The 24,723-nt window shown below is 32.5% G+C and overlaps 1 protein-coding gene across 1 annotated transcript in view; it reads right to left on the reverse strand.

Annotated features, from left to right (window-relative positions):
• The window catches only part of Atg9 (autophagy-related protein 9), a 176,581-nt gene that overhangs the window by 136,596 nt on the left and 15,262 nt on the right, over positions 1-24,723 (reverse strand). Inside the window, exons 3-5 of the mRNA XM_085816830.1 lie at positions 24,181-24,226; positions 18,916-18,978; positions 15,978-16,121 (exon numbers count right to left, since the gene is read on the reverse strand). Of these exons, the coding sequence (XP_085672956.1) occupies positions 15,978-16,121; positions 18,916-18,978; positions 24,181-24,226 (253 nt within the window). The remainder of the gene's footprint in view (positions 1-15,977; positions 16,122-18,915; positions 18,979-24,180; positions 24,227-24,723) is intronic.

The following is a 24,723-nucleotide window of genomic DNA, read 5'->3' on the forward strand; positions in this document are numbered from 1 at the left end:
AAGCATAAATCAAAATTAACTAGATTAATTCTTGATCAAGGCAGTCACAGATCCTTTATAACGAAAAAACTGGCCGAATATTTAAAACGTACTCCAATCCGTTATGAAAGACTTTCTGCTTATTCATCTGGTGCGACCAAGGCAATGAATCATTCCTGTCTGGTCGTTGAAATCGAAATTCCGAAATAATAAAATAAAAATTGAATGTTTGATCTCCGATGTTATTTCCTCAGCGCCCATCAGTGTGCCTAGTAAACAAATTGCAGACTTCATGGAGCATCTGGGGTTGCAGATCGCCAATTGCTCAAGAAAAAATAACACAGATGTTGAGATATTAAGTGGCAGGGATGAATTCTGGAATGTAGTTTATTCAGAAAGAATTAAAATATCTGAAGAGTTGTACGCAGTCAGTTCTGTGTTTGGTTGGGTTGCTGCAGGAATCGAGAAAAATAAAACAAATAAAAATTGTTCTGAAAATTTAGCGGTAATGACAAACACTGTTGTATTGAAAGATTTAAGAGGTTTTGGGAAATTAGAGCATATGGGAATAAATGATTCTGATGATTATACCGATATTGACTGTGAAATAATAGACCAGTTTGAAAGAAATTTGCACTTTAAAAACAGAAGATATGAGGCAAATTAAACCTGGAAATACAGTCTGAATAATCTAGGAAACAAAACGATTCGCAAACCTTCACAATAAACTAAATAAAACTCCAGAGATTTTTCAGGAATATAAAAATACAATTGAGAACCAGATATTAGAAAGAATTGTGGAGGAATGTCCGAATAGTGATACAAATTTGGGTTATTTTATGCCGCACCGAGCAGTGATACGACCTAGTGAAACTACTAAGGTAAGAATTGTGTATGATGCTAGCTCAAGGACAGAGGACACGAATTCGTTAAATGACTGCCTTGAATCGGAACTTAATCTAAATCCAAATATACTAGACATTATGTTAAAATTATTAAATTATAAATTAAATTTCTTTGGTTTAATGAAAAGAATGACTCCTTGAAGATTATGCAAATGTGTCACGTAGCTTTCGGTTTGACTATATCTCCTTTCATTTTGGCAGCCACTATAAAATATCACATTCGGAAATATAAAGATAAAATGCCGGACAATTTCCAAATGTTAAATTTTCTGTCTATGTCGACGACCTATATTTTGGAGCAGGAACGCTTGAAGATGCATATCGGTTATCTGTAGATGCGGTTAACATATTTAAGGATGCTGGGATGAATTTCAGAAAATTAAGATCTAATTCTAAGGCATTAAACGAATTATGGATCTTAAATGGGATTAAGGAGTCAGATAACAAATTAACTAGTGAATCGAATTTCTTAGGCATGATTTGGAATTCCATTGAGGACTACATAAAATTAAATTTAAAACTAGAAACGATTTTGCTACAAAGAGGAAACTTTTGCAAAGTATCGCCCAAATATACGATCCATTTGGATTTATTGCACCCTTTGTTATTCGGGCAAAAATTATTATGCAAGAAATCTGGTGTTCCGGTTCTGACTGGGATGAGGTCCTTCCTGCAGAGATTTATGACAAATTCAACATTTGGCGGGATGAACTTAGTGATTTAACTGAAATATCGATACAGCGAAATTTCTTTGATGACGATCCAATGAATATAAGCCTTCACCTATTTTCGGACGCTAGTCTTAAAGCATATGGGGCCATCGCATATTTCAGATACCGTACGAGTGATTCAGAAATTAAAACTTCCTTTATCATGTCGAAATGCAGGGTTGCACCTTTAAGATCAATCACGCTTCCTCGTTTAGAGTTAATGGGGGCACTTGTGGCTGCTCGAATGTATAAATATTTAAAAAAATTGTTTAGTGATTTAATTGAGGATGTTTATTTTTGGAGTGATTCCGAAATTGCCATTATTTGGATTAAAGGTTCGCTAAATAATTGGAAACCATTTATCGCCAATCGTGTTACAGAAATATGGGGTATATGCAACAAAAAATTGTGGAACCACTGCGAAGGAAAACAAAATCCTTCCGATTTACTAACTCGAGGAATTAGTGCTCAGTCACTAGTTAAGAACGATCTGTGGTGACATGGGCCACACTGGTTACGTTTTCCTACTGAAAACTTTCCGAAACAAAAGAAATTACAACCAAATTCAGAATCATTAGAGTTAAGAAAAAGTATTATTTTGACTGTACCTGTAATTAACAATGAATCCTCAATTTTGCATATAGAAAAATTCAGTTCTTTAGAAAAATTACTTTGAATTACTGCCTATGTATTAAGATTTATTGGGAGGCTTCAGAAAAGGTCTACAGAGAATGGACCTTTAAATGCTTTTGAAATTGAAGCAGCTGAACATTATTGGGTAAAATTACGCAACGAGAATCGTATCAAGCGGAAATAATTAAGTTATCAAATAAAAAATCAATTCTCGATTCTTCCATCTTCCCTTAATCCAAGGCTTGATGAGGAGGGAATTCTTCGGTTGAAAATTCGCATTCAATTTGCAGACTGTCCCGAGAATTCAAAACATCCTATTCTATTACCCTTTAAGTGCAAGTTTACCGAATTGATCATCATGGGCTCATATGAAAGGGTATTCCATGCTGGAGTTAATTCGACACTAACTCAGATCAGAGACAAATATTGGATCATTAACCCCTTCGTGCCGGCTGTCACGTATACGTGCCAGCAATGAGCACACTTACCTACCGGCCGACACGCAGGCGTGCCAGAGGATTGTTACGTTCTCTACCGACTGTCACGTATTTGTGCCAGTACTTTGGAACGTTTTTCAAACTATAATTTCTGCCACAAGATGGCACTGTATGTCCATATGGTTTCAGATACATGTACATTAGACCTTCTACTCGAAATGAGAGAAGCATGACTCACATACACGTGTTTTTGATTATATAAACAAACGGGGAAATAAATGTTTCCGAATGGCATGATTTATGACGTCTCTTTAAATCGCACTTTATTCGCACGTGGTAGTTGTTTACTGTAAGTAGAGGAGTTTTATTTGCTCTAAAGCGTTGGGTATTTCGGTTTGCAGTTAAGTTTTTAGAAAATAATTAGATCTTGTTAGACGTGAATTCTTTGTTTTTACCGTTGCAATGTCGAAGCGTCGAAAATGTTTAACAGAGCATGAAATAGCAGAAATGGTGCGAAATATTTCAGATATTGATTCTGAAATTCTGATATTTTGATATTCATTCTGAAAGATTAACTGAAAGACATTTTCCAAAACTTTGTTCATAAGAGACTGATAAGAAAATGAGACAACGATGCTTCGTTTGTTCACATTCCCGGAAAAATCCTCCAAAACGGCAAATGAGTTATTACGAGTGCAAGGAATGCAACGTAGGACTGTGTGTAGATCCCTGTTTTCAAATTTTTCTTACGAAAAGAGAACTTTAAGTAATATATTTAGTTTTCAGATGTATAATGTTAAAATTCATAAAATGGTGAGTAATTAAAATAAAATGTGTAAAATATGCATTTAAACAAGAAATAAGGTAATTAAAGTATATATATAAAAATATCTATAAAGCATAAGCTGTTTAAATATTCTATAGAGCATTATTAAACAATGCGTTGATACTTCGGAAATTTCATGGATTTAGGCTTAGTAGCAAAAAAGCCCCCGGCCCTGGAGAGACGCTCGCGTAAAACACTGCCGGCCTCAGCGATAAGCGCGCGTTTTCGCTACCCGGCTCGAAGGGGTTAAGGGAAGACAGCGTGTTAAGACTATCATCAGCAAATGTGTGATATGCAAATGATATAGTGCTCGTTCTGGGGTACAGGATATCGCTCCACTTCCTCCAGATAGAATCCAAGAGTCGCCTCCATTTGCTGTGACCGGTTGGACTTCGCCGGTCCATTTTTTACGAAAGACAGGCAAGGTAAAGTTTACATGCTGTTGTTAACGTGTGTGGTCACTCGTGCCTTACATATAGAGATAGTAACTGATCTCAGCATTGAAAGTTTTTGCTAGCTTTCCGAAGATTTTTAGTTTGCCGAGGACTGTGTATCACTGTGTACTCCGATAATGCCAAGACTTTTAAAAGAGCTGACAAAGAACTAAAACATATTTTCAAGACTTTGAGTGACTCATCTGTGAAAGAATTATTTTCTGCTAGAGGCATAAATTGGAAATTTATTATTGAGAGGGGTCCATGGTGGGGAGGTTTTTGGGAGCGTATGGTATGAACCATAAAATCCAGCTTACGCAAAATTATTGGTCGATCATCCCTTACTGTGAAATAGCTTGAAACAGTGCTCGTTGAAATCGAGGCAATGATTAATTGTAGACCAATTACCTACGTGTTTACCGATCCCAATGAACCTTCTCCACTGACACCCTCTCATTTTCTGGTTGGTAGACGATTACTATCTCTGCCTGCTAATAAAATAACATCAAATAACTTGATTGGATCAAGAAATTCAATTATTAAACGACATAAATACCATCAAGATATTTTAAATCATTTTTGGAAGCGTTGGAGATCAGATTATCTTTTTAATCTGAGATCTGCCAATATTTGTCCTCCACACTCTAACACATCTCAGTTTAAAATCAACAATATTGTCTTGATTCATGATGATAAACATCCCAGAAATCTCTGGACAATAGGTAAAATTTTGGAATTAATGCCAGGCAGAGATGGTAAAATAAGATCTTGCATAATTAAAACACCTACTGGTACCTTAAAAGGGCCTATATAATATGGAATTTAACTAATGTTTGTATTTTGTATTTTTAGGTTTGATTCTCCTGACCTTGCTGATAGGTATCATTTAATGTTTTGTAAATTTTATGTGCTTATAATTATGTATGCATGTTTGTTATATATAACAATTTCTCTAGGATTGATTGTCTAAATATTAATTGAATATTATAGAATATGTTGATTATAAATTAATTATAAATTTTAAATTATAAATTTTATTATAATTTATTATAATATAATTAAGTAATTATAAATTTTGTTGTTTGACTTCTGAATTAGTATTATAGAATATATTATTGAAAGATGAACTCTCCACTGAGTTCAGGTGGGGAGTGTTATGTAATTTGAAGGAAAAGGTTAGAGGGCGCTGTTGCTCGCTTAGTTAAAGAGAATAAAGTTTGTTCATGTCGAAGGCGGCGGCCTAAGAATATGCTCTGTATATAGTGAACATAAAATATTGTTTCAAATGTATAAAATATTGTTTAAAGTGTTAAAATTAGTAAACTCACTGAACCACCATCATCTGATTTGGAAATGCACAAATTATTAGACCCATATTACCGTGTACTATATTTACTTAGGCATTATAAAATGTGTTCTAAGATGTATATACATATGTACATATATAAATAAATTACAATTGGATCTTAATGTTCAAACTACTTTGCAAAGGAAGCGCAGTATTACTTTAGCTCATAGGCAATAGCTTGAAGAATTTACTTTTTAATATTATTTCAAATTTTGCAGCTCAATGCGCAAAATTCTTGACCTCGCAGGTCCTTTTAGTTAGTTTGCCTTTCTTCCATTATCATATGTATTGTTGCATTTTTCTCTTTTCTGACACCAGTTGTTGCGTTATTTTCTTCCTTCACCTTCGTATGGGGTTCGTAGATTTGGAATGAATAACGACGACACTTGATGAAGTATCGAAACACACTTTATTCAGCCAATATTAGTCAGGACAGCTCCAGTAACACTTTTTACAGTTGTCGAAGATCTACTATAAACATGCTAACATGATCAGCGACACAGCCTCCAGGTTATCAGGCTATCAGGGTGGAGACCGCTTCACGGCAAAGGACTAGAGTACAGCTCCCAAATCTGCTTGGTCGTTCTCGGAACTCCACGTACTCTCGAGATGCTACAACTCGCGATGCACTCAACGACACTCAGAGCACAGCTCCCGACTCTTCGGTTTCAGTCGTTCCCAGAGCTCAACACGCTCTCTCGACGATGCATTAACCGCGATACACTAACAGACTCCTTTAATGAACTCGGCACTCACTGCCCGGCTGTCAACTCGATCGACTCCGCAGGGACTCACTAGACGAGACACAAACTCGATACTGACTATCTCACACTCTAGACAAGGCACTCTCACTTGCCCTCTCAATGAAGCACACTCTGAGACACTAACCTTCCCATTTTATGGCAACCCTAAAACTGCTTTGCAGGGAAGCCATCTCACTGCGCCTTGAAATTTCGTAACACTGCCCCCTCCCAAGGACTGCACGTCCCAGGCAGTACAACCCTTGGTCAGAAGCCAAATTCGATACAACAAAACATAATAAAACAAACAAGTAACATAACTAAAGGAACAAATATTTACACTATTTACAAGTTAGATACACGAATTAAACACATCACAATTTTAAAAGAAACAAATATTTACTCTATGTTCAAGTCATATACACAAATTAAACACATCACAACTCTAAATTATACAAATTAAAGTTAAGAATGAACTTAAGTCTCAGTCTTTTCATTAAAATATACCCGGGTCAAATACTTTTCCACTGCAGTTCTCAGATGCATTTCTGTTTCGCGTATCACAATCTGAAGATATAGTTTTTTCAGACTTGTCATCCACAGGAAGATGTGAAACAGTTTGTTCACCACTCTGCAATTCATTTGCAGCATGCATACAGTTCACCTTGGTATTTTTAGCAGCTGGTACATGCTTATTTACAACTATTTCTTGAAAGCCAGTTCCGATGTTTGCACCAGGGTTATGAACGGAATCCGATTCTTCACAAACACAAGTATTCTCACTTAAAATCAAATTCGTGTCTGTACAACTTGTATTAAGAGACACATACTCAGTTTGTGAAATGGGAGAATCTTTTTGCAATATTGGAGAACTCTGCATAAGCTGTGCATCAGCTTCTTCCATCTCTGCATCACGTGCATTTTCAGATAGTTCAATTCTTGCTAACTGCGACTTCGTAATTTCACTATCAGTTTCGATGAACTTAACAGTCGCATTTTCACTTTCTTCCACTTCCACTTCAGGCACTTGAGAATCAAAAGCTTCTTTCGCGTCTTTTATTTCTTCATGTTTTCGTTCTGTTTCTTTAATCCCGTCAGATGTTTCATCTTTCTCAGACAGTTCATTAGCTACTTTCTTCATTTCTTCACCCTTTCATTCTTCAGAAACCACTTCTCTCATAGCCACATCATCTTTTATGGCTCTAGTTTCTTCTGTAAGCTCCACTTTCGGCTGTTGGAGTAGCTCTCGCACCTTTTCTTGGCCGCCATTTATCTCTTCTCGTCGGCCTTTCTTCTCTTCTAGTCCGGCTATGATCTCAGCTGTCATCTCTTTATATCCAGCTTTTATCTCTTTATACCCAGCTTTTATCTCGGCTAAGAAGTCCATCAAAGTCTTTGTTCCCTCCATCATGGTTTTCCTCTGCAGGCGGGTCACTGGCATTCACTCACAAATCCCACTTCTGACACCAATTGTTACGTTTTTCTTTCCTCTGACCTTACATTATTTTCTTTTCCTTCACGTTCGTACAGGGTTCATAGATTTGGAGTGAATAACGACGACACTTGATGAAGTATCGAAACACACTTTATTATGCCAATATTAATCAGGACAGCTCCAGTAACACATTTTACAGTCGTCGAAGATCTACTACAAACACGCTGACAGAATTAGCGACACAGCCTTTAGGTTATCAGGCTACCACGGTGGAGACAGCTTCATGGCAAAGGACTAAAGTACGGCTCCCGACTCTGCTTGGTCGTTCTCGGAACTCCACGTACTCTCGAGACTCTCCACGCTACAACTCGTGATGCACTCGATGACACTCAGAGCACAGTTCCCGACTCTTTGGTTCAGTCGTTCCCGGAGCTCAACACACTCTTTCGACGATGCACTAACTGCGATACATTAACAGACTCCTTCGGTGAACTCGACGACCCACTCGGCACTGGCTGCCCGGCTGTCAACTCGATCGACTCTGCAGGGACTGACTCACTAGACGAGACACCAACTGAATACTGACTATCTCAAACTCCAGACAAGGCACTTTCACTCGCCCTCTCGACGAAACATACTCTGAGACACTAACTGACTGTGGACCAGCAGGGTTTATATAGCTTTTGCGGACCAGCAGGGTTTATATAGCTCGAGTTTGAGAACATTCTGGGCTAAATTGGTAAGAATTTGTTCCAGAAAGTTCTCCATCCATCCATGGTAAATCGCCAATTTTGTTGGGAAATGGGCAATTTCTCGCCAAATGTGGCAACCCTAAAACTGCTTTGCGGGTAAGCCATCTCACCACATCTTGACATTTTGTAACAATATATATATATATATATATATATAGATATATCCCTGATTCCCTGATTAGCTCCAATTCCCAATTAAAAAATATTTTCCTGACGTGCCATAGTGAACTTCGAATTGGGCTAATCTGCCATTTACCGCTTCTTAATTTTATTTTTAACTCGATTAACCCCTTGGGTACGGATTTATTTGAGAAAATATTTGCATGGGGAGCGGATATAATTTTTGGTTGCTTGAAATAGAATGCAAAAGCAGTACATTTTACGTAAGAATTTATTTATTTCTAAAATATTGGTGACATATGTAGTATTAAGATGTCTTCAAGTAACTAGAATTGCAAAACAAAAATAAATTAACAACAACAAAATAAAACTAAATGAAATAAATTCAAGCTATAACAAAAAAAAAAAAAAATTACTAATAATTATGCAGAGTGTGAAATTTTTCAAGCAAGTAAGTAAATGCAGTGCTACTTTGCATTGTTTGCACTGCCACGTAGTCTCTTTCCTAATATGATGCTTATAACAGACACGGCACCTTTTTCCAGGATGTTGCTTGGACTTAGTCGACGGAATGTTCTCAGAAAAGTGTGCCCAATTTTTCGCTGCCAAACGAAATGGTGTATCGCTACTTGACGGGCGTCCACGACGCTTATAATTTGGCAATGACAATTGCTCCAGCAATTCTTCGGCAATAGCTAAACAAAAGGATATAAAACATAAGCATTATAAAAGGCCATATCTGATGCCGGTTTTATAATATTTTCACTATCGTCACCTGCATCTTGTCTACTTTTGCCTGCGTTTATCAAATCAGCATTTGAATGTTTCGTTATAAGTATGTGAATCATCTGCTCCTAGGGAAAAAAAGTGAATGACGTCTCTCAGACGTCAAATGTACCCAAGACTTTAATTTTTGGTTTGATGTCTTAGACATGTCATCCGCTCCTAGGGAAGAAAAAGTGAATGACGTGTCTCAGATGTCAAATGTACCCAAGGGGTTAATGAGTTAATACTTTCACTATGTTTTAAATATACTTAATTAGTTTAGCATATAGCTTACTATTATTGTTGATTTTTACTTGTAAGTAATCAAATGTTGTATTTTTCTCTTTTAACACATTTCATTGCAACTAATTTTGCTTATGTTAAAGTTTTCACGGAACCACAGTATTTAAGCAGCTTTTTAGCGTTCGTGCTAGAATTTATCTTTTAATTTTGCAGCACAATGTGCAAAATTTTTGACCACATAGGTCTTTTATCGTTTGTTCTTTCTACTTTACTTTAAATTATATTTCTTTTTCACAGCTTTAAACGTAAAAAAGTATTAGTTTTTTTTTTTTTTTTTTTTTTTTTTTAAGCTTTAGCTAATAAGTTGCCGGATACTGTTCACAATTACACTTTTAAAAAAACAGTTACACTTCCTTCCAAAAAAACACTGTAAAGCAGGCTAGCTCCCTCTTTACTTTTAATTACTGGCTCAGATTAATAACTTAGAAATAATTAAATGAAGCAACATGCTTTGTAAAACATTTAAGGCTAATGTTACGCTTTCTCCTTCTAGATCTTTTAAACAACAATCACTTTTTAAGACTTTGAAATTGTATCTCTTGAAACAATCACTTTGAAATTTTATCTACCAAATAACCTATAAAGAATGTTCCCTCACATATATAGGTCAAACTAAAAAGCCTCTCAACATCAGAATTAATAACCATAGATCGCATATAAAAAAATTTAAAAATCTCAACACCAATCTCACAAAAGATAGACAACGTACTGCAATTCTGAGCATTTTCAAATACAGTCAAAAATCGTTAATCCGGACTCGTCGGAACTTCAGCGATTCCGGATTATCGATTTTTCCGGATTATAGATCATCAGTTTAAATCTGGTAAAATGGCATGCAGAAATTATAAAATTAAAAATATGAAACCGTAATTTACGAAATAAAGAACAATTATGATCTAATGGGTATCAAAATTTACAAAAAAAAAAAAAGCTTAATATTTATTTGTTTACTTTATTAAACATTTCTTTCAATGTAAGTTGTTTAGTACATCGAGATGAAATACTACATTGAGTAAGCAATTATAAGCCAAATAAAATAAAAACATCTGCCCTTAAGATAAGGATAGTGCTGACAGATCAACTTCCAATTCATTGCACGCCCCCGCGGCGTTAAAGATAAACAAAGTTTAGATAAACAAAAAATATGCCTTTATCCATTTTTTGCAGCAATTTCACTTTTTGTTTAATGGACATCGAAACATGCTTTTGCTTTGTAGGTTATCTAAATCTCTCAACCATTTTTCATAGATGTTGCTAGTCATCCAGGCCTTATTATTAGCGTAATATGCAGCAGGAATCTTCTGAACATTTTTGAAACACCTTGGTTTCATATATTTTCCAATAAAGAGCAGAGGCAATTTTTGTGACCCAGTCATGTTGGCTGCAATCAAAACTGTAAGTCTCTCTTTAGCTTTATTACCTCCAACACATTTATCTCCTTTGTAAGCTAATGTTCTTTCTGGCAAAATTTTAAAAAACAAAGCTGTTTTGTCCACATTAAAAACGTCATCTGCAGCGTATTCAGAAAGAAGCAATTTCAACTTTTCTTCTTTCCATTCATTTGCTGATGACGTGTCTACTGCTGCACTTTCACCACACACTTTCCGGACACTCAAACCTTTCCGAAATTTAAATTTCTGTAACCAACCATACGATGCTTTAAAATCTTTGATGTTTAATTTGGAAGCAAAAAAGTGTGCTTGTTCTTTAAGTACATTTCCATCAATTGGAATGTTTAAGCTTCTCATCTTTCGAAACCAAACAAGCAAAGCCCTTTCCAAATTTGCGTGTTTTGATTCTCGAAAATATTTTCGAGAGGAGGGTCCACATTCATCGTTTCCGTTTTTAGCTCCAAAGAAGATTTTTTCGTCAACTTCTTTTAAAATCTTCTTCTTTATTTCAACCGCTAAACAAATTCGTTTCTTCATTTGCGACATAGCTCTAAGAATCTTACTTAACAAAAACTGGCCCAATCTCACTCTCGACTAACGAGACTTCACTGATTTGAGTTGTCCAGATCAAATGACTATGACATTACAAAAAGCAACAACTCTCTTTTAGAAGCAACCCAAACCCCTTTAACACGAATGGTCTAACCCCCACCCAACAACATCAGGCCGATGCTCTTCTGAGAGCCTCGCACAACAAACAACACCATAAATTTGTCCTAATTCCCCCTCTTCTCCGCCCCCTCCTTCCTTACTGTACTTCTTCGAATGTTTCGCACTTGCTGCCTCAAAATAGTTGGAGATTTTATTTGACCTTCACACTTCGTCCCAATGCAACATGCAGAAGTATGAAAACTGAGTTCGAAACAAAGAGATTTTCCTGATTTGTAGTTCGTAAATAAGAGCGCAAAATTACATTACATCTATGGGAGTGTATTCGGGACCATTCGCTAGTTCGTCAAATCGAGAGTGTTCGTAAAAAAGAGGTTCGTAAAAATGAACGTCTACTGTATCGACCCTTCATGCCTAAAACTTAATACTACAAATACCGTGCAACATGAGATAGTCTACCTTGATTTGCATATTATAGATTACAATTTTTTTTAAAGTCTATGATAAACGAAGAGAATTCAACTTTACAAGACTTAAATTAACCAATTGGAATTCCAATATTTCTAAAAGAGTCATCCTCAACACAATTTACTTACAGCTACTTAGAATTAAAAGAATTTGCAATACAACAAAAGACCTTCAAGAAGAAGTACTATACTTTGTCACAATATTGAAAAACAACCTAATTCCTCAAAAAATAATTAAAAATACATTAAAAATAGCTGGCATTAACTTTACCATTTTTTAGATTTTTTGAATTAGATAATGAAATTTTATGCTTAAAGCCCTATGGGACGATGTGAAGTGGATGGCTGATTCTGAAGATCTAATGCATAAATGTACAAATAATTCCTGTCACAATGTCTATTTTTCCTCTTAACATTTGGCACAATACTTTTAATTCTATTTTTAAATAGATTTTAAACATTTGCTGGCCAATTCTATTCTGTCATTAAATGGGCTATTTCATTTCTGGCACTTGAAAGCCCTCTAGCTTGAAGAATTATGACTTTAATTAACAAATTGCTATTTTTCATTATTTCTGCTGACTTTGGTGGCCATTTTAGGTAATATTTTGTTGAATTAGCCATTTTCTCTTTCACCCAGTCAAATTTTCTTCAAACTACTAAGACCAGACGCCATTTTGAACTTTTTCGCTTTTTTTAACACATTTTACCCCCCTTTGCAATGAGTCAGGTTTTTTGCCAATGGTCAGTCACTTTACATTGGCTCTTTCTCAGTGATGTTTTTCCCACCTTTCTACATCATCCTGCGAGTTGGAAAGCAATAAGCACGCTCTAGGTTTACCCAACCTTTTCGAATTTTATCGTTAACCAAAGAAGACGGCACAGATATAGGTCTGTTTTTAATAATATTTTTTCTCTAAAAATTTTTTCTAGGTCTTGGTAAGACCCTTGCTTTAACTCATCTATTTTATTATCCACTCATCTATTTATTATCATTTCCATTTTGAATTAAAAATAATTTTCGGTACTTTTACAAAGTATTAACTCTTTAAGCTTGCAGGTCCACCCATAAGTTCTTGCATATTTTGACTAATAGCATATCGCTACTTATTTTTTTTCTGTACATCGGCATTTCCATTCCATTATTTATTATCTTTATTACACCATAATGTGTTAATTCAAGCGGACGCGTCGGGAAATTGGAACAGAGAATTGAGACTAAAGTTTTTGACATAGTTTATTTAATTAATTGAAAAATGTGTCGCATACAGTTTCAATTGTCTGTTTCGGCGAAACGCGTGATGGAGTTAGCTTAGTTTGAAGTTCATTAAAAAATATTTCCCCTGGCGTGCCATAATAAACTTCGAATTGGGCTAATCGACGATTTACCACTTCTTAATTTTAACTCAATTAATGAGTTAATACTTTTACTATGTTTTAAATATACTTAATTAGTTTAGCTTACTATTATTGTTGATTTTTACTTGTAAATAATCAAATGTAGTATTTTTCTCTTTTAACACATTTCATTGCAACTAATTTTGCTATGTTAAAGTTTTCACGAAACCACAGTATTTAAGCAGCTTTTTAGCATTCATACTAGAATTTATCTTTTAATTTCTTTAATTTTGCAGCCCAATGTGCAAAATTTTTGACCATATAGGTCTTTTATCGTTTGTTCTTTCTACTTTAATTTAAATTATATGTATAGATAATGAAGTTAAAGCTTGGAATGTAAATTAAATATAAATTTAGTTCCAAAAATTATAAAGGTCTATCTATTTCTGTGTCCAGGAATTGGCTACAAAAACAGAGTAAAAGCAAATGAATACAAATTTAAAACAGAAGTGTTTAACGAAAATTTTAAGAACAACAGAACATAAGACTGTAGATATACAAACTGCAATAAAATTGTCCCAAAATTAAACAAAGAAGACTTTTTTTTTTTTTTTTTTTTTCTGTTAAAATTTTTCTTTAAACACTGCCATTTTTAATTTGTACCCTTCATTCGTGCTTCCTCGGTTTTTGTAGCCATTTCCTGGAGACAAGAAGAGGTATACCTTTTTAATTTCTAGAACTAAATTTATATTTAATTTACGTTCTGACCTTTAACTTAATTATCAATTTATTATAACCTAGCAGCTTCAATGCAGATTAATCTCTCTTCTTTTTTAATTTGTTGCTGCTTCAATTATAACTATTTTATATATATATATATATATATATATATATATATATATATATATATAAAGATAGAGGGTCAAACAATATCATTTGTTTTTTATGAGAAATGACATTATAAGCTATTTCTACACCTTCTTAGCGTACTTTCATGGTGTAGTGATCTGCACACTGGACGTGTATTCCAGAGGTTCGTGGGTCGATTCTCAGCGATGTCATTGCTCATTTTTCACATCTCCTGCTAAATACCTAATGCTAATAATAAAAAATACCTAATATCTCTACACTGGCGCTCAAACTAAAAGTGGATGATGATTCTCCACACTCAGGATTTGGCGATGGGTCCCCTAAACTCCAGTCACCCTTTAAAAAGGGGAGTATATAAGGTATTTCTCCAACCTTCTTAGCGTGCCTTCGTGGTGTAGTGGTCTGCATGCTGAGTGCATCCATGGTTCAATTCCCGGCGAGGGCATTGCTCATTTGTCACATCTCCTGCTTCCAAAAAACACTTAATGTCTCTACAACATCATCTGGTTTTCTCTACTAATGTTAACCTTTTTTTAATCACCAATCTTGATTATATATGCTGAACCACAGACTTTGTTCTAAATTTAACAGCATTCATGTCAAATACACACTTACAAAATTATTCCATTATATTACAGTTCCATCTCAAATACATATTAGGTAATTATTCCAGTTTGTTATGATTTAAGAGAGTCATAAGACTCATTTATAGTATCATATATTACCTAATTTCTTTTGAACCAATTCACAAGAAGTATTCATACAGTTTGTCTATATTTACTGTATTTACTTCCAAATTTTTTTCATATAACTTCATTTGATAAGAATTATCATATTCTTGATTGTCTGATAGTACGATATCATCTTGGGAAAATTCTAATAGTTTAAGTTCCATTACCGGATAAATCCAGGACTCATGAATTATACAAGAAACAATATAAAAATTAAGCGTAAATAATTAAGTGTAAATATGTATTATTTAAAACAATAAGCTAGAAATATATCACAGTCAAACTGAGCAGGATTAAAAAAACACAAGCAAATACTACTTAGTACCTGTATAAATCAAAATGCACGGCAGGTTTGAACAAGCATTATATATACAGAATTGCAAAATACTAGAAATAAAACTATTAGCAGTATATTTGGTAATTGAAGATCAGTGCTTATAAATAATCTATAAATTGGTACCTTAATCTAAATCAGATTAAGGTATCAATTGATGTATGGTTAATTGATTTAAATGTTTCCATATTTTAAATACGGAAACAGTTAAATTCATATTTAATATTTTCCATACTTTATAATTGCTTATTTTATGGAGATTATTAGAAACAGGTAACCAACAACTATATTTCTAGTAACAGTAGCTTCATCTGCTTAAATCTGGTGAGCTCAAATTTACATATCTTATCGTTAAGAAGAATATTTTAAAAAAAAAAAATGCTTATGTATGTATCACTGAATTAAAACATTTCCAGAGAATTACCAATGAAATTCCTAAAATGCAAAATATTTTAAATAAAAAAGTGAATTATGAGGCCATGCACAGTGAATGAAATTAATATTTTTAAATCCAAAGATTTAATCAAGAGTTTTTCAAGCAATTTCTGCTGTTCGTGTTTCTAAAATGATGTCAAATATCAACTAACCAATAAATTAACTGATCACCTTAACATATTAACAATTATTTTTATTATATTTAAATTTTAAACAGTGAGGTATTTTTTAAGGGAAAAGCTCTCTAGCTAAAATAATTATTAATTTCTTTTCAAAACCAATTTATAAATATTCCATAATCCTAGAATACCTGTTAACACTATAAACTACAAAGCACTAAAAAATCAATATTTACCTTGCTGCACATTTAGACAAAGGTATAAGAAGATCAAAAAGCTCAATATCTGTACTATTTACAAAGGGCGATGGTGGCTCATCAAAGTTAAAATAAATGCAATTTGTACTATATACAGCTCCAAAAACAATCAGAGCAAATAAACTGCAAATATAAAAAAGTTTAATTAAACAAAAATGTAAAGAAAATGCATACATTTTAATTAAATACCATTTGCATGCAACAAGAAAAGCAGAAGAATGAATCAGTAGGAAACTCTATGCATACCCTCTAATACTATAGTGCCTTTGAATGAATCTGTGAATAAATGTATATAATGTCTTTGAATATGATTTCAGTAAAATTTTTTAAATAATAACTCTGTTTATTTTGTCATAAAATTATCTTTTATTTCTTTTACAGAAATAAATAACCCACTGATCAAAGCAACTGTTTTATTCATAAGATACATGCATTAAAAATCAGTCCTAATTTTAAAAGAAAAGGAGCTTTTAGGCAACAAAAGGAGTTACCTTCAAGCCAAGTTCCAAGTACCAATGCTAATGGAGAAAACAGTGCAAGTCTCAGTACAATGATTTCCTCACATTAAAAGACAACTCTCTTTAAATCTTTTCTAACAATAAAAAAATTATTTCGGTAAGCAAACCAATGTTACCACTAGTTTCTGCTTCATCTCCTAACCTGTCAATATCTCAAAATATACCTTTAAAGAATAGTTTTCTTTCTCTTTATGTATTCAGTTTTTTCCTCAATAAGTTTACTCTTCACTTTAGAATTTGTGGATTTAAATAAAGATTTCTGTTATTCTAAAGAACTGCATGTATAGAAGAAACTGCTAATTTTATTTCTTTAACTGTATGAATATGGAGAATAAATATGAAATGATACATAGTCAGGGCCAATACCACAGCTGGTGTGGCAGAATTTTCAGAATTAAGCGAAACATGCAGCAACAAAAAAATCTATGGACGTCAAGACTTTTAAATTTTAGGGAGGCACTATTCAGCAGAACTTTGGACCCACAGTGATTATATCAGGTGGGAAAATGCCTAATGCAGCTATGCATATGATGCATAGGGACATAACAGATGATTCTTTTAATCTGTCAGTTTTTGATTTCTTTATTATTAATATGAAAAGTCCTTTCAGTAGATACCTGTCCATATGACCAAGATTAGAAGCATTTTTGATATTTTCCATGCTTGTATCTAGTAAAAAGAGGAATTAAAGGGAAAATAAACAAGTTAAGAGAATGACTTCTAGGATAAGAAATAGGACGTTCAAATAACTGTTTCCATTGTTCTTTCAAAAATTCTCCAAAAAGTAAGAAATTCATCACAGATTTCTTGTAAAATACATCAATTACACATTAATACCATGAAGACTTTTTTTTTGGCGGGGGGAATCTTCAGCCTATAAATCTCGTCTTCAAATCCTTCTAAAATTTGAAATACAATGTCTAAAATTTGAAAGAAAAATTATCCCTACAAATTCTGTCACAGTAAAACCCAGAAGTTTTGGGGGGAATTCCAAAAAGAAAAGTAAAAATGAATTTTTAGAGAGAAAACTGATGCACATTTCGAGACAATTACATGGAGAAAAACTCTTTCCATGAAAAAATATAAAAGAAGACATTTTAAAGTAATCACAATAGTTATTTTACTCTTGCTAAGAAGTGCTTCAGAAATTCTGCTTTATAACATTTATTATCTTATTTATTTTTCAGATTCAAAACATTCTAATAATAAGTCACAAAAATGGAAAGTAATGAATGTCATTTCATTAATAAGACAGGTAAAAAATGTTTTATTTTAATGTTATTTCTTAAATATAATCTTAATACATCATCACTATTTTAATGAAATTTATCAAAGTTATAATGTAAAAAAAAAAATCATCGAAAAATTCACAAACCTCCAAATTTAAAAATTTTGTATAGAAACTGATCTTAAAAATCACTCAGTTTAGAGCCACTTAATAAAAAAATTCACATTTACAAAATGAAAAGTTGTTTATGAGCTCTTCGTTAGCAAAAAAGAAATAATTCTGAAATGCATATTTTTCGCTTCTTGCCCAGAAACTTGAGTATCATGCCACTAATATTAAAAGTGTGAACAAATTCAAATGATAACCCATCAAATACATATTTTGCAATGAATCACCAAAAAATATACCTCCAAAATGCTAATTCTCACTCAAAATGGCAGTCATAAAAAAAGACAAATTTCAGATGATTTAAATTAAAGACATTCTGCTGATTTTGGTCAAAATTAAAAACTTTTAACCCTTTGGGTACATTTGACGACTTGTCATGCACTTGTTTTGCCTAAGTTATGGATAATAAATCTTAAGTGTCATTCAAACTCGGACAAAATTAAACATCTACATTCATGGCAAAAGTGATTGGTTGTAGGGCAAAAGTGATCGGTACCAGTTATAAGTTTCTTCCAGTACTTCAGTGAATGTTGTTTGTGAAAAGTCAACAGAATTTTTTTTTCAAATAAATCTGTACCCTAAGGGTTAAAAACCAAAAACTGTTACCAAAAAGCCAAAGAAGTTTTAAGGATTCTTAAAGACTGTATGAACCCTCATTTTAAAACTTTTTCTACCAAAAATAGTTTGGAATAAACAGTATAAAATCCTAAATTATCCCCTCATCAGAATAAACTAATTGTATTTTTTTAATATTAGGCAAAGAAAATCTTAATTTGGTGTAACTGATTTCAAGGCTGATTAGATAAACATTCATCTTTTTTAAGAGCAAAAACTTTGGTTCCTACGAAAGAAGGATGTGTGTCTGATTACTGTTGAAATCAATATTTTTAAGCAAAATCTATGCCCTATTAAGGTTACTTTTTTGCTTAATCTTAAATTTTATAGTGGCATGTTACTCCTACACTCAAACTAATTGTATATTAATTGAAGCAAAAGTACTTACATAACATGCATAGCTTCTTCAGTAATGATGCATAAAAATCCATGCTTCTGGTGAAAGGTATAAATGTACAATAGTTAAGAAAACTACGAGAACTGTAGAAAACATTATTTATTTTATCTGAACTAAAATATTAATTTTAATTATACAATCAAATTATCAGATTAAAATTATAGATGGTAAAAAAACTTCAAAAATAACGCTATTTTTTTAAATAAAATATATTTTACATTTGTAATTAAAAATATATAGTAAAACAAAAAATCACTTAAACATAAAATAAAACTTCTTGTACACATGTATGATTTGTATTTGAATAAAAACATCTGGATTTTTAAAAATATGCATTTTTGATGCATAAAATGTAAAATGTTAGAAGTAAATATATAGAATCAAAAGGTAATGAGTTATTTATTCACTGTAGATTTCATTATTCAAACTGACAGCCACACCATATATTAAAATCTTACACTTAAACTGTTCTTCTATTAATAATTCAAATCAAATAAATTTATGCAACAGAAAATAAATTTGAAAGGATTTAACATTATGCCGACAGAACTCACTTTTTTAAAAGAAGTATATGAATATGATGATAATTCTAAAAGAAATAAAAAGTATTAAAATTCAAATTAAGTACTGTTTAACCTTACCTAACACTAGCCTAATAGTGATTTCAAATTAAGCAGCTATATGCAATTCAAGAGATAAACCTCACACGCTTCTCTTTGTCAATATCAGAAGAGAACAATAGCATGTAAAATTATCTTTTACGCCAAAAGCTACTGATGTTTCAGAAACTGCTAATAAAACTAAATGAATTTTATTCCAATGACACATAACATTAATACACATAAATTCAACTGAAGAATTTACTGCGAATGCATATTAAAAAAAAACTACACTGTGACATAAATACTTAAATAATACATCATTAACAATAATTCAGGAAAAAGTGAATACTTCGGGAACCTATGCTGACACTCGACATTAACAAGGAAATCGATTTCTATTAATTCACACACATATAACACAATGTAATTCGTGCTTTCAGTAAGGCAATGTAATTAAGAGTTTAAAAAACTTGAGTTCCTCTCCTCTACCATCATTACCATCAAAGCATTGTAACCTGAAGGAGAATTTTGCTGCATAAAACAGTTTCAAGAAGCCCATCAGCGACAGAGCAGTAAAGTTGCTGAACACTGGTAGTTCGGTATGAAGTTTGAATTCCGAAAATAGGCTGGCTGCATGGGCATTTTTGTGATTTTCCCCACATGTAACTTGTATATAAAGCAGTTTCCCTTATAAAGGCCTCCACAAAAGCATCCCTCCCCTCAGGCAGATAGATCTTGAGGTTTTGCCATAATCACATAAGCCAAACCAAACCGCTTATTTTTAAATCTATAATTTTTGGTAAGATCCACATAACACTGGAGGGTGCCATTGAGTGTGTTCAAATAGTTGATGGAAGATGTGATGCAGTGATGATGTGAGATTTCTGAGATTGTGATATTACTATATTTAATTAAATCGATTTATATTTTATTGATTGCTGATTTATTCAAATTTGATGTAATATTATGTTTACTGAACCACCACACTAAAGTTGGATTACCACTGAATAAAAGTTGGATTACCACTGAATCTTCAAACCACTGATGCACAATTTTTATAACCGGTGTAAAATGTGCACCCGTAAATTTTGATCTTATTTTCTGTGTTGAAAGTACGCATTATACGCCAGAGTATATGGTAATTATCATGAACATGAATAATAAGGTAAAAGCATTTGAATGTAAGTTACTGCTCTCTGGGAGGTAAAATTAAAAAAAAAAAAAAAAACTGACATTCTTTCCAATTTGTGCTAAGTACAGAACAAATTCAAGAAAGCCTGTTTGTATAAAGCATGTACAAATAGAAGTTTTGTACAAAAATGTACCAAGAAGTTTCAACGTTTAGAGACTGAATTCAAAGAAAGGTTTCAATGATATCAGATATCAGAATTCTTCCTGTTGAGATACTGCCAGCCCATTTAAAAATGAAGTAAATTAAAATTCAATGCGGCTCAACTGTAAAGTGACTTAAATCTCCAGTGAAAAGGGTATCCTCTTTTACATATATTTGCCTGTTCAGTTCCAGAAAGCTGCAGATCTGCATCATAGGTGATTTCCATGTATGATGCCATCCTAGAAATATAAAAAATCAGGAGATTCTCAAGTAAAAATCAAAAGTTTCTGAGAGGTTTTCACCACTTCAGTAATGCCATTTTAAAGAAATCTCCAAACTGACACAAATTCACTTTGCAATGCTAGATTTGGATCACTGAAGTACTTATAATAAGAAGTTTGATAAAAGCATATTAATATTTAATCAGATAATCTTAATTATATGTTTTTGGCTAATTTGACCTTATAACTTTCTCACACATGTGCATTAAGAAAATAGCAAGTAGGGAAAGAAAGCAGTTTTTTTTTTTTTTTTTTTTTTTTTTTTTTTCCCCTAATATATAGCCGAGTACTTCCAAATGCAACAAAAAATATAATTAATAATTTATGTACATAGTATTTATTATGTAGATAAACTTAACGATACGCCAAATATTCATATAAAACAAAAGAAAACACAAAAATTAACTGATTACACACATCTTGAATAACAATATCTTGAGAATCTTCATTAAATGTTCGATATGTACCTGTAGTAGGTTCAGACAATTCCGATCAAATAAAATTTAGTAAGAAACACTGTGTTGAAAATCGGGTAGCAAAAGACAAGGGAGTATTTTTTGGACAATTTAAGGTTCATTAATTCAATTAATCTACCTTCTTTTTTTTTTTTTTTTTTTTTTTTTTTTTTTTTTTTTTTTTTTGAAGCAGCTTCCTTGGTAAAGGCTAAGAATTAAAACTGGAAGATGTGATGAAAAACTGAGAGTCTCCCGATAAATCTGGAAGGGTTAACAGCTATGCACCATATATGAAAGTGAACAGTCTTTCTCACTTATGAAAAGGAATAAGTTCTCAGCAAGATCAAGTTAACAGACATTCATCTGACCTCTGTTCTGAAAATCGCTAGTATAAGCAGCATGTCCCCAGACATTCAAAAGCTGACTGCAAGAAAAAGGTGCTAGACGTCAGGAAAGAAACAGCAGGTATCTATCTACTACTAAGATTTCCTGATGTTCCTTCCATTTTTTAAAAAAACTAAAATATGCCATTAAATTTTATGCATTTCCTCACTTTTTAAATACAATATTAAGTAAAAATTTACCTTTTTTCTCTTGTGGCCTACACTGCACACTGACAATTATCTTGTCCACTTCAGATACTGAGTTTGACATGCTTCTAGATAAATGCATTCAGAAACAATGAAACAAAATCCTGACTGATTACTGATGCGATTATTTAAGATTCCAAATCTGATATTCTCAACCAGTTCAAGACGGTTCCTTTTTATTGTAAACTCAGTGAATGCAAATCATTGGATGCAAATCATTGAATGCAATCACATAAAGACTTTTATATATACATATTCTGTATCAGTTTGATGCAGTATAAAAGTTCCACCAGAACCTGCAAGCTCTAAACTCAGCTGCCTAGTAGACAATTTTGGATAAAAATGGGCAGTTACAGACAAATAATAATAACAATAATAATAATAATAATAATAATAATAATAATAATAATAAGAGGTGATTTTCTTAGACCTAATGCTTGCTTCTTAGCAACAGCTTCAGGGTTTTAAACCTACCTTAACAGGTTAGTTTATCTTCTTCCAAAACTATTTATCATCATGATACAATCTATCTAAGCACTTCTATTATTGTGAGCCTTGTTTGCAAATGGCCAACAACTCTCTATTTCAAAACTGCTTACTTTCAAATGACAATGGATGCCATAAAAACTGTTTTTGACTAAATATTAAATTCAAAGTCTAAATTACAGAAATCTGTTTGTGGTAGGCAGGCATGTACTTTGTGTGCAATCCCTTCTAAGCCTTTAGCTGGCATCATGCTGTCAGAAGCAGAATTCTGATGCTTGCCTTTTGCTCATTCTAGGCAAATACAAATCAGTTGATCAGTTACTTTATGCAATGCCATTATTTTAGATCTGTACAGATAATTTTGGGCAACAATAAAATATAGCCAAAAAGCTTTTCAAATGATTACAACTATTTTATTTGAAAGCAATCCCAAACTAATACAGCACTTTTATTTTAAAATAAGCATAGAGTTAACAAAAATAACGTGTTTACTATTAATAATTTATTCATTTTTTATTATTTATTACCTCACCTATCAGTTATTTTATTGAATTTGAAAGCAGAAGAAAGTTATGCTCCAAAAAAGCACAAAAAATGCATTGAAAAAATAGGTATCTACAGTAAATAAAAGCCTTTATGAATGATTTGTAAGTTTAATATTTTTTTCCACTTATTTATTTATATACTTATTTACTGTTTCAAACAAGCTGTATAGTTCTTGTAAATATTTTGTTTGTGCTTTGCTAGTAAAAGAGCAAAAATTACCAACAGAAAGACAATATATATATGTAAAATTACTTCATTGTTCTCGTATAGCAATTCTTGCATGATCCAGTGAAATAAAAGCATAGTTAATATGTTAATAAATTTCTCCTACTCGAATATATAATACACACACACTGATTTATCCAAACAGTGACAGGAAAAAGCTAGACATCAATAAGGTGGAATATACAGATATAAAAAATAAATAAATAAAAATTAGATGCAGTTGTCACAAAAATGCACAGAAAAACATGTTTTTTTTTTTTTAATGAGAGATTTTTATTGTCAGAAAAGTTACATTTTCCACAAAAAGGTTTAATTTCGGTTGTGCCCCAAATTCATACAGTGGCACAGAACAGTATGCAATGGAAGTAGACTTACAATTGTTCATTATGACAACTATCATTCACTAGCATGGCTACAAGATGTGGCATTACAATCTACACAGGATCTAAGACAGTTCAGATGTGTAACATAATAGTGGATAACTTCTTTCAAAATGGGCAGCAACATCAGGCAACCTCTGTACAACTATGACCTCAGGTAAAAATGTAACTGTTTTCAGTTTTTTGTTAGTAAAATTTTTATTAAAAAAGATGTAAAAAATCCATGCCTTTCTGTAAAAAATAACAATATGCTATCATCTATACTTTACAATTATTTTTGGATCATTTTGAACGTATGTATGCACATTTTAATATATATATATACATGCGAGCAGTAATTATGACAAATAAAAAGGATATTCTTCGAAAAAAAGAATCTAAGTCTCCAATATGATTCCATCGAGCTGGAAGTAGGAATAAAAATTAAGCATTTGTAACTTTTCATGTATTACTTAAAAAACACATATAATTTTTATTAAAATTATAAATGATGCACATGTTCATTGCTATAAATTACAATTTGTTTTATAAAAATTAAATATATAACTGATTAAACATTTTTAAACACTAAGGGAAAAATTTCCTTATGCATCACAAAAGTGAGCAAGGCTTCTTTAGAAAAAGGCTGCCATTCACCGATGAAAATACAGTACAAAGTCTTTAATCCAGACGTCCATAATCCGGAATGATCTATAATCCGGACCTCAAAGCTACAAACTTTCTGCGCATGTGTAGCGTTTACGCATGCATTTAATGTACAACAGACAGTATAAGCTAGGCTAAAATTATCTAATTATCTATTTCAGTTAATGTTGTAGATTGCATTGTTCCTTAATCTTCTAATTGGATCCAGCTTATTATTTTTTGCAGACTGTTAGAGCAAATTTATAGAAAGTAAGCT

This window comes from Stegodyphus dumicola, chromosome 5, assembly GCF_044657685.1.
Source record: "Stegodyphus dumicola isolate Sdum_Otavi_A_Nest chromosome 5, ASM4465768v1".
Lineage (NCBI taxonomy): Eukaryota > Metazoa > Arthropoda > Arachnida > Araneae > Eresidae > Stegodyphus > Stegodyphus dumicola.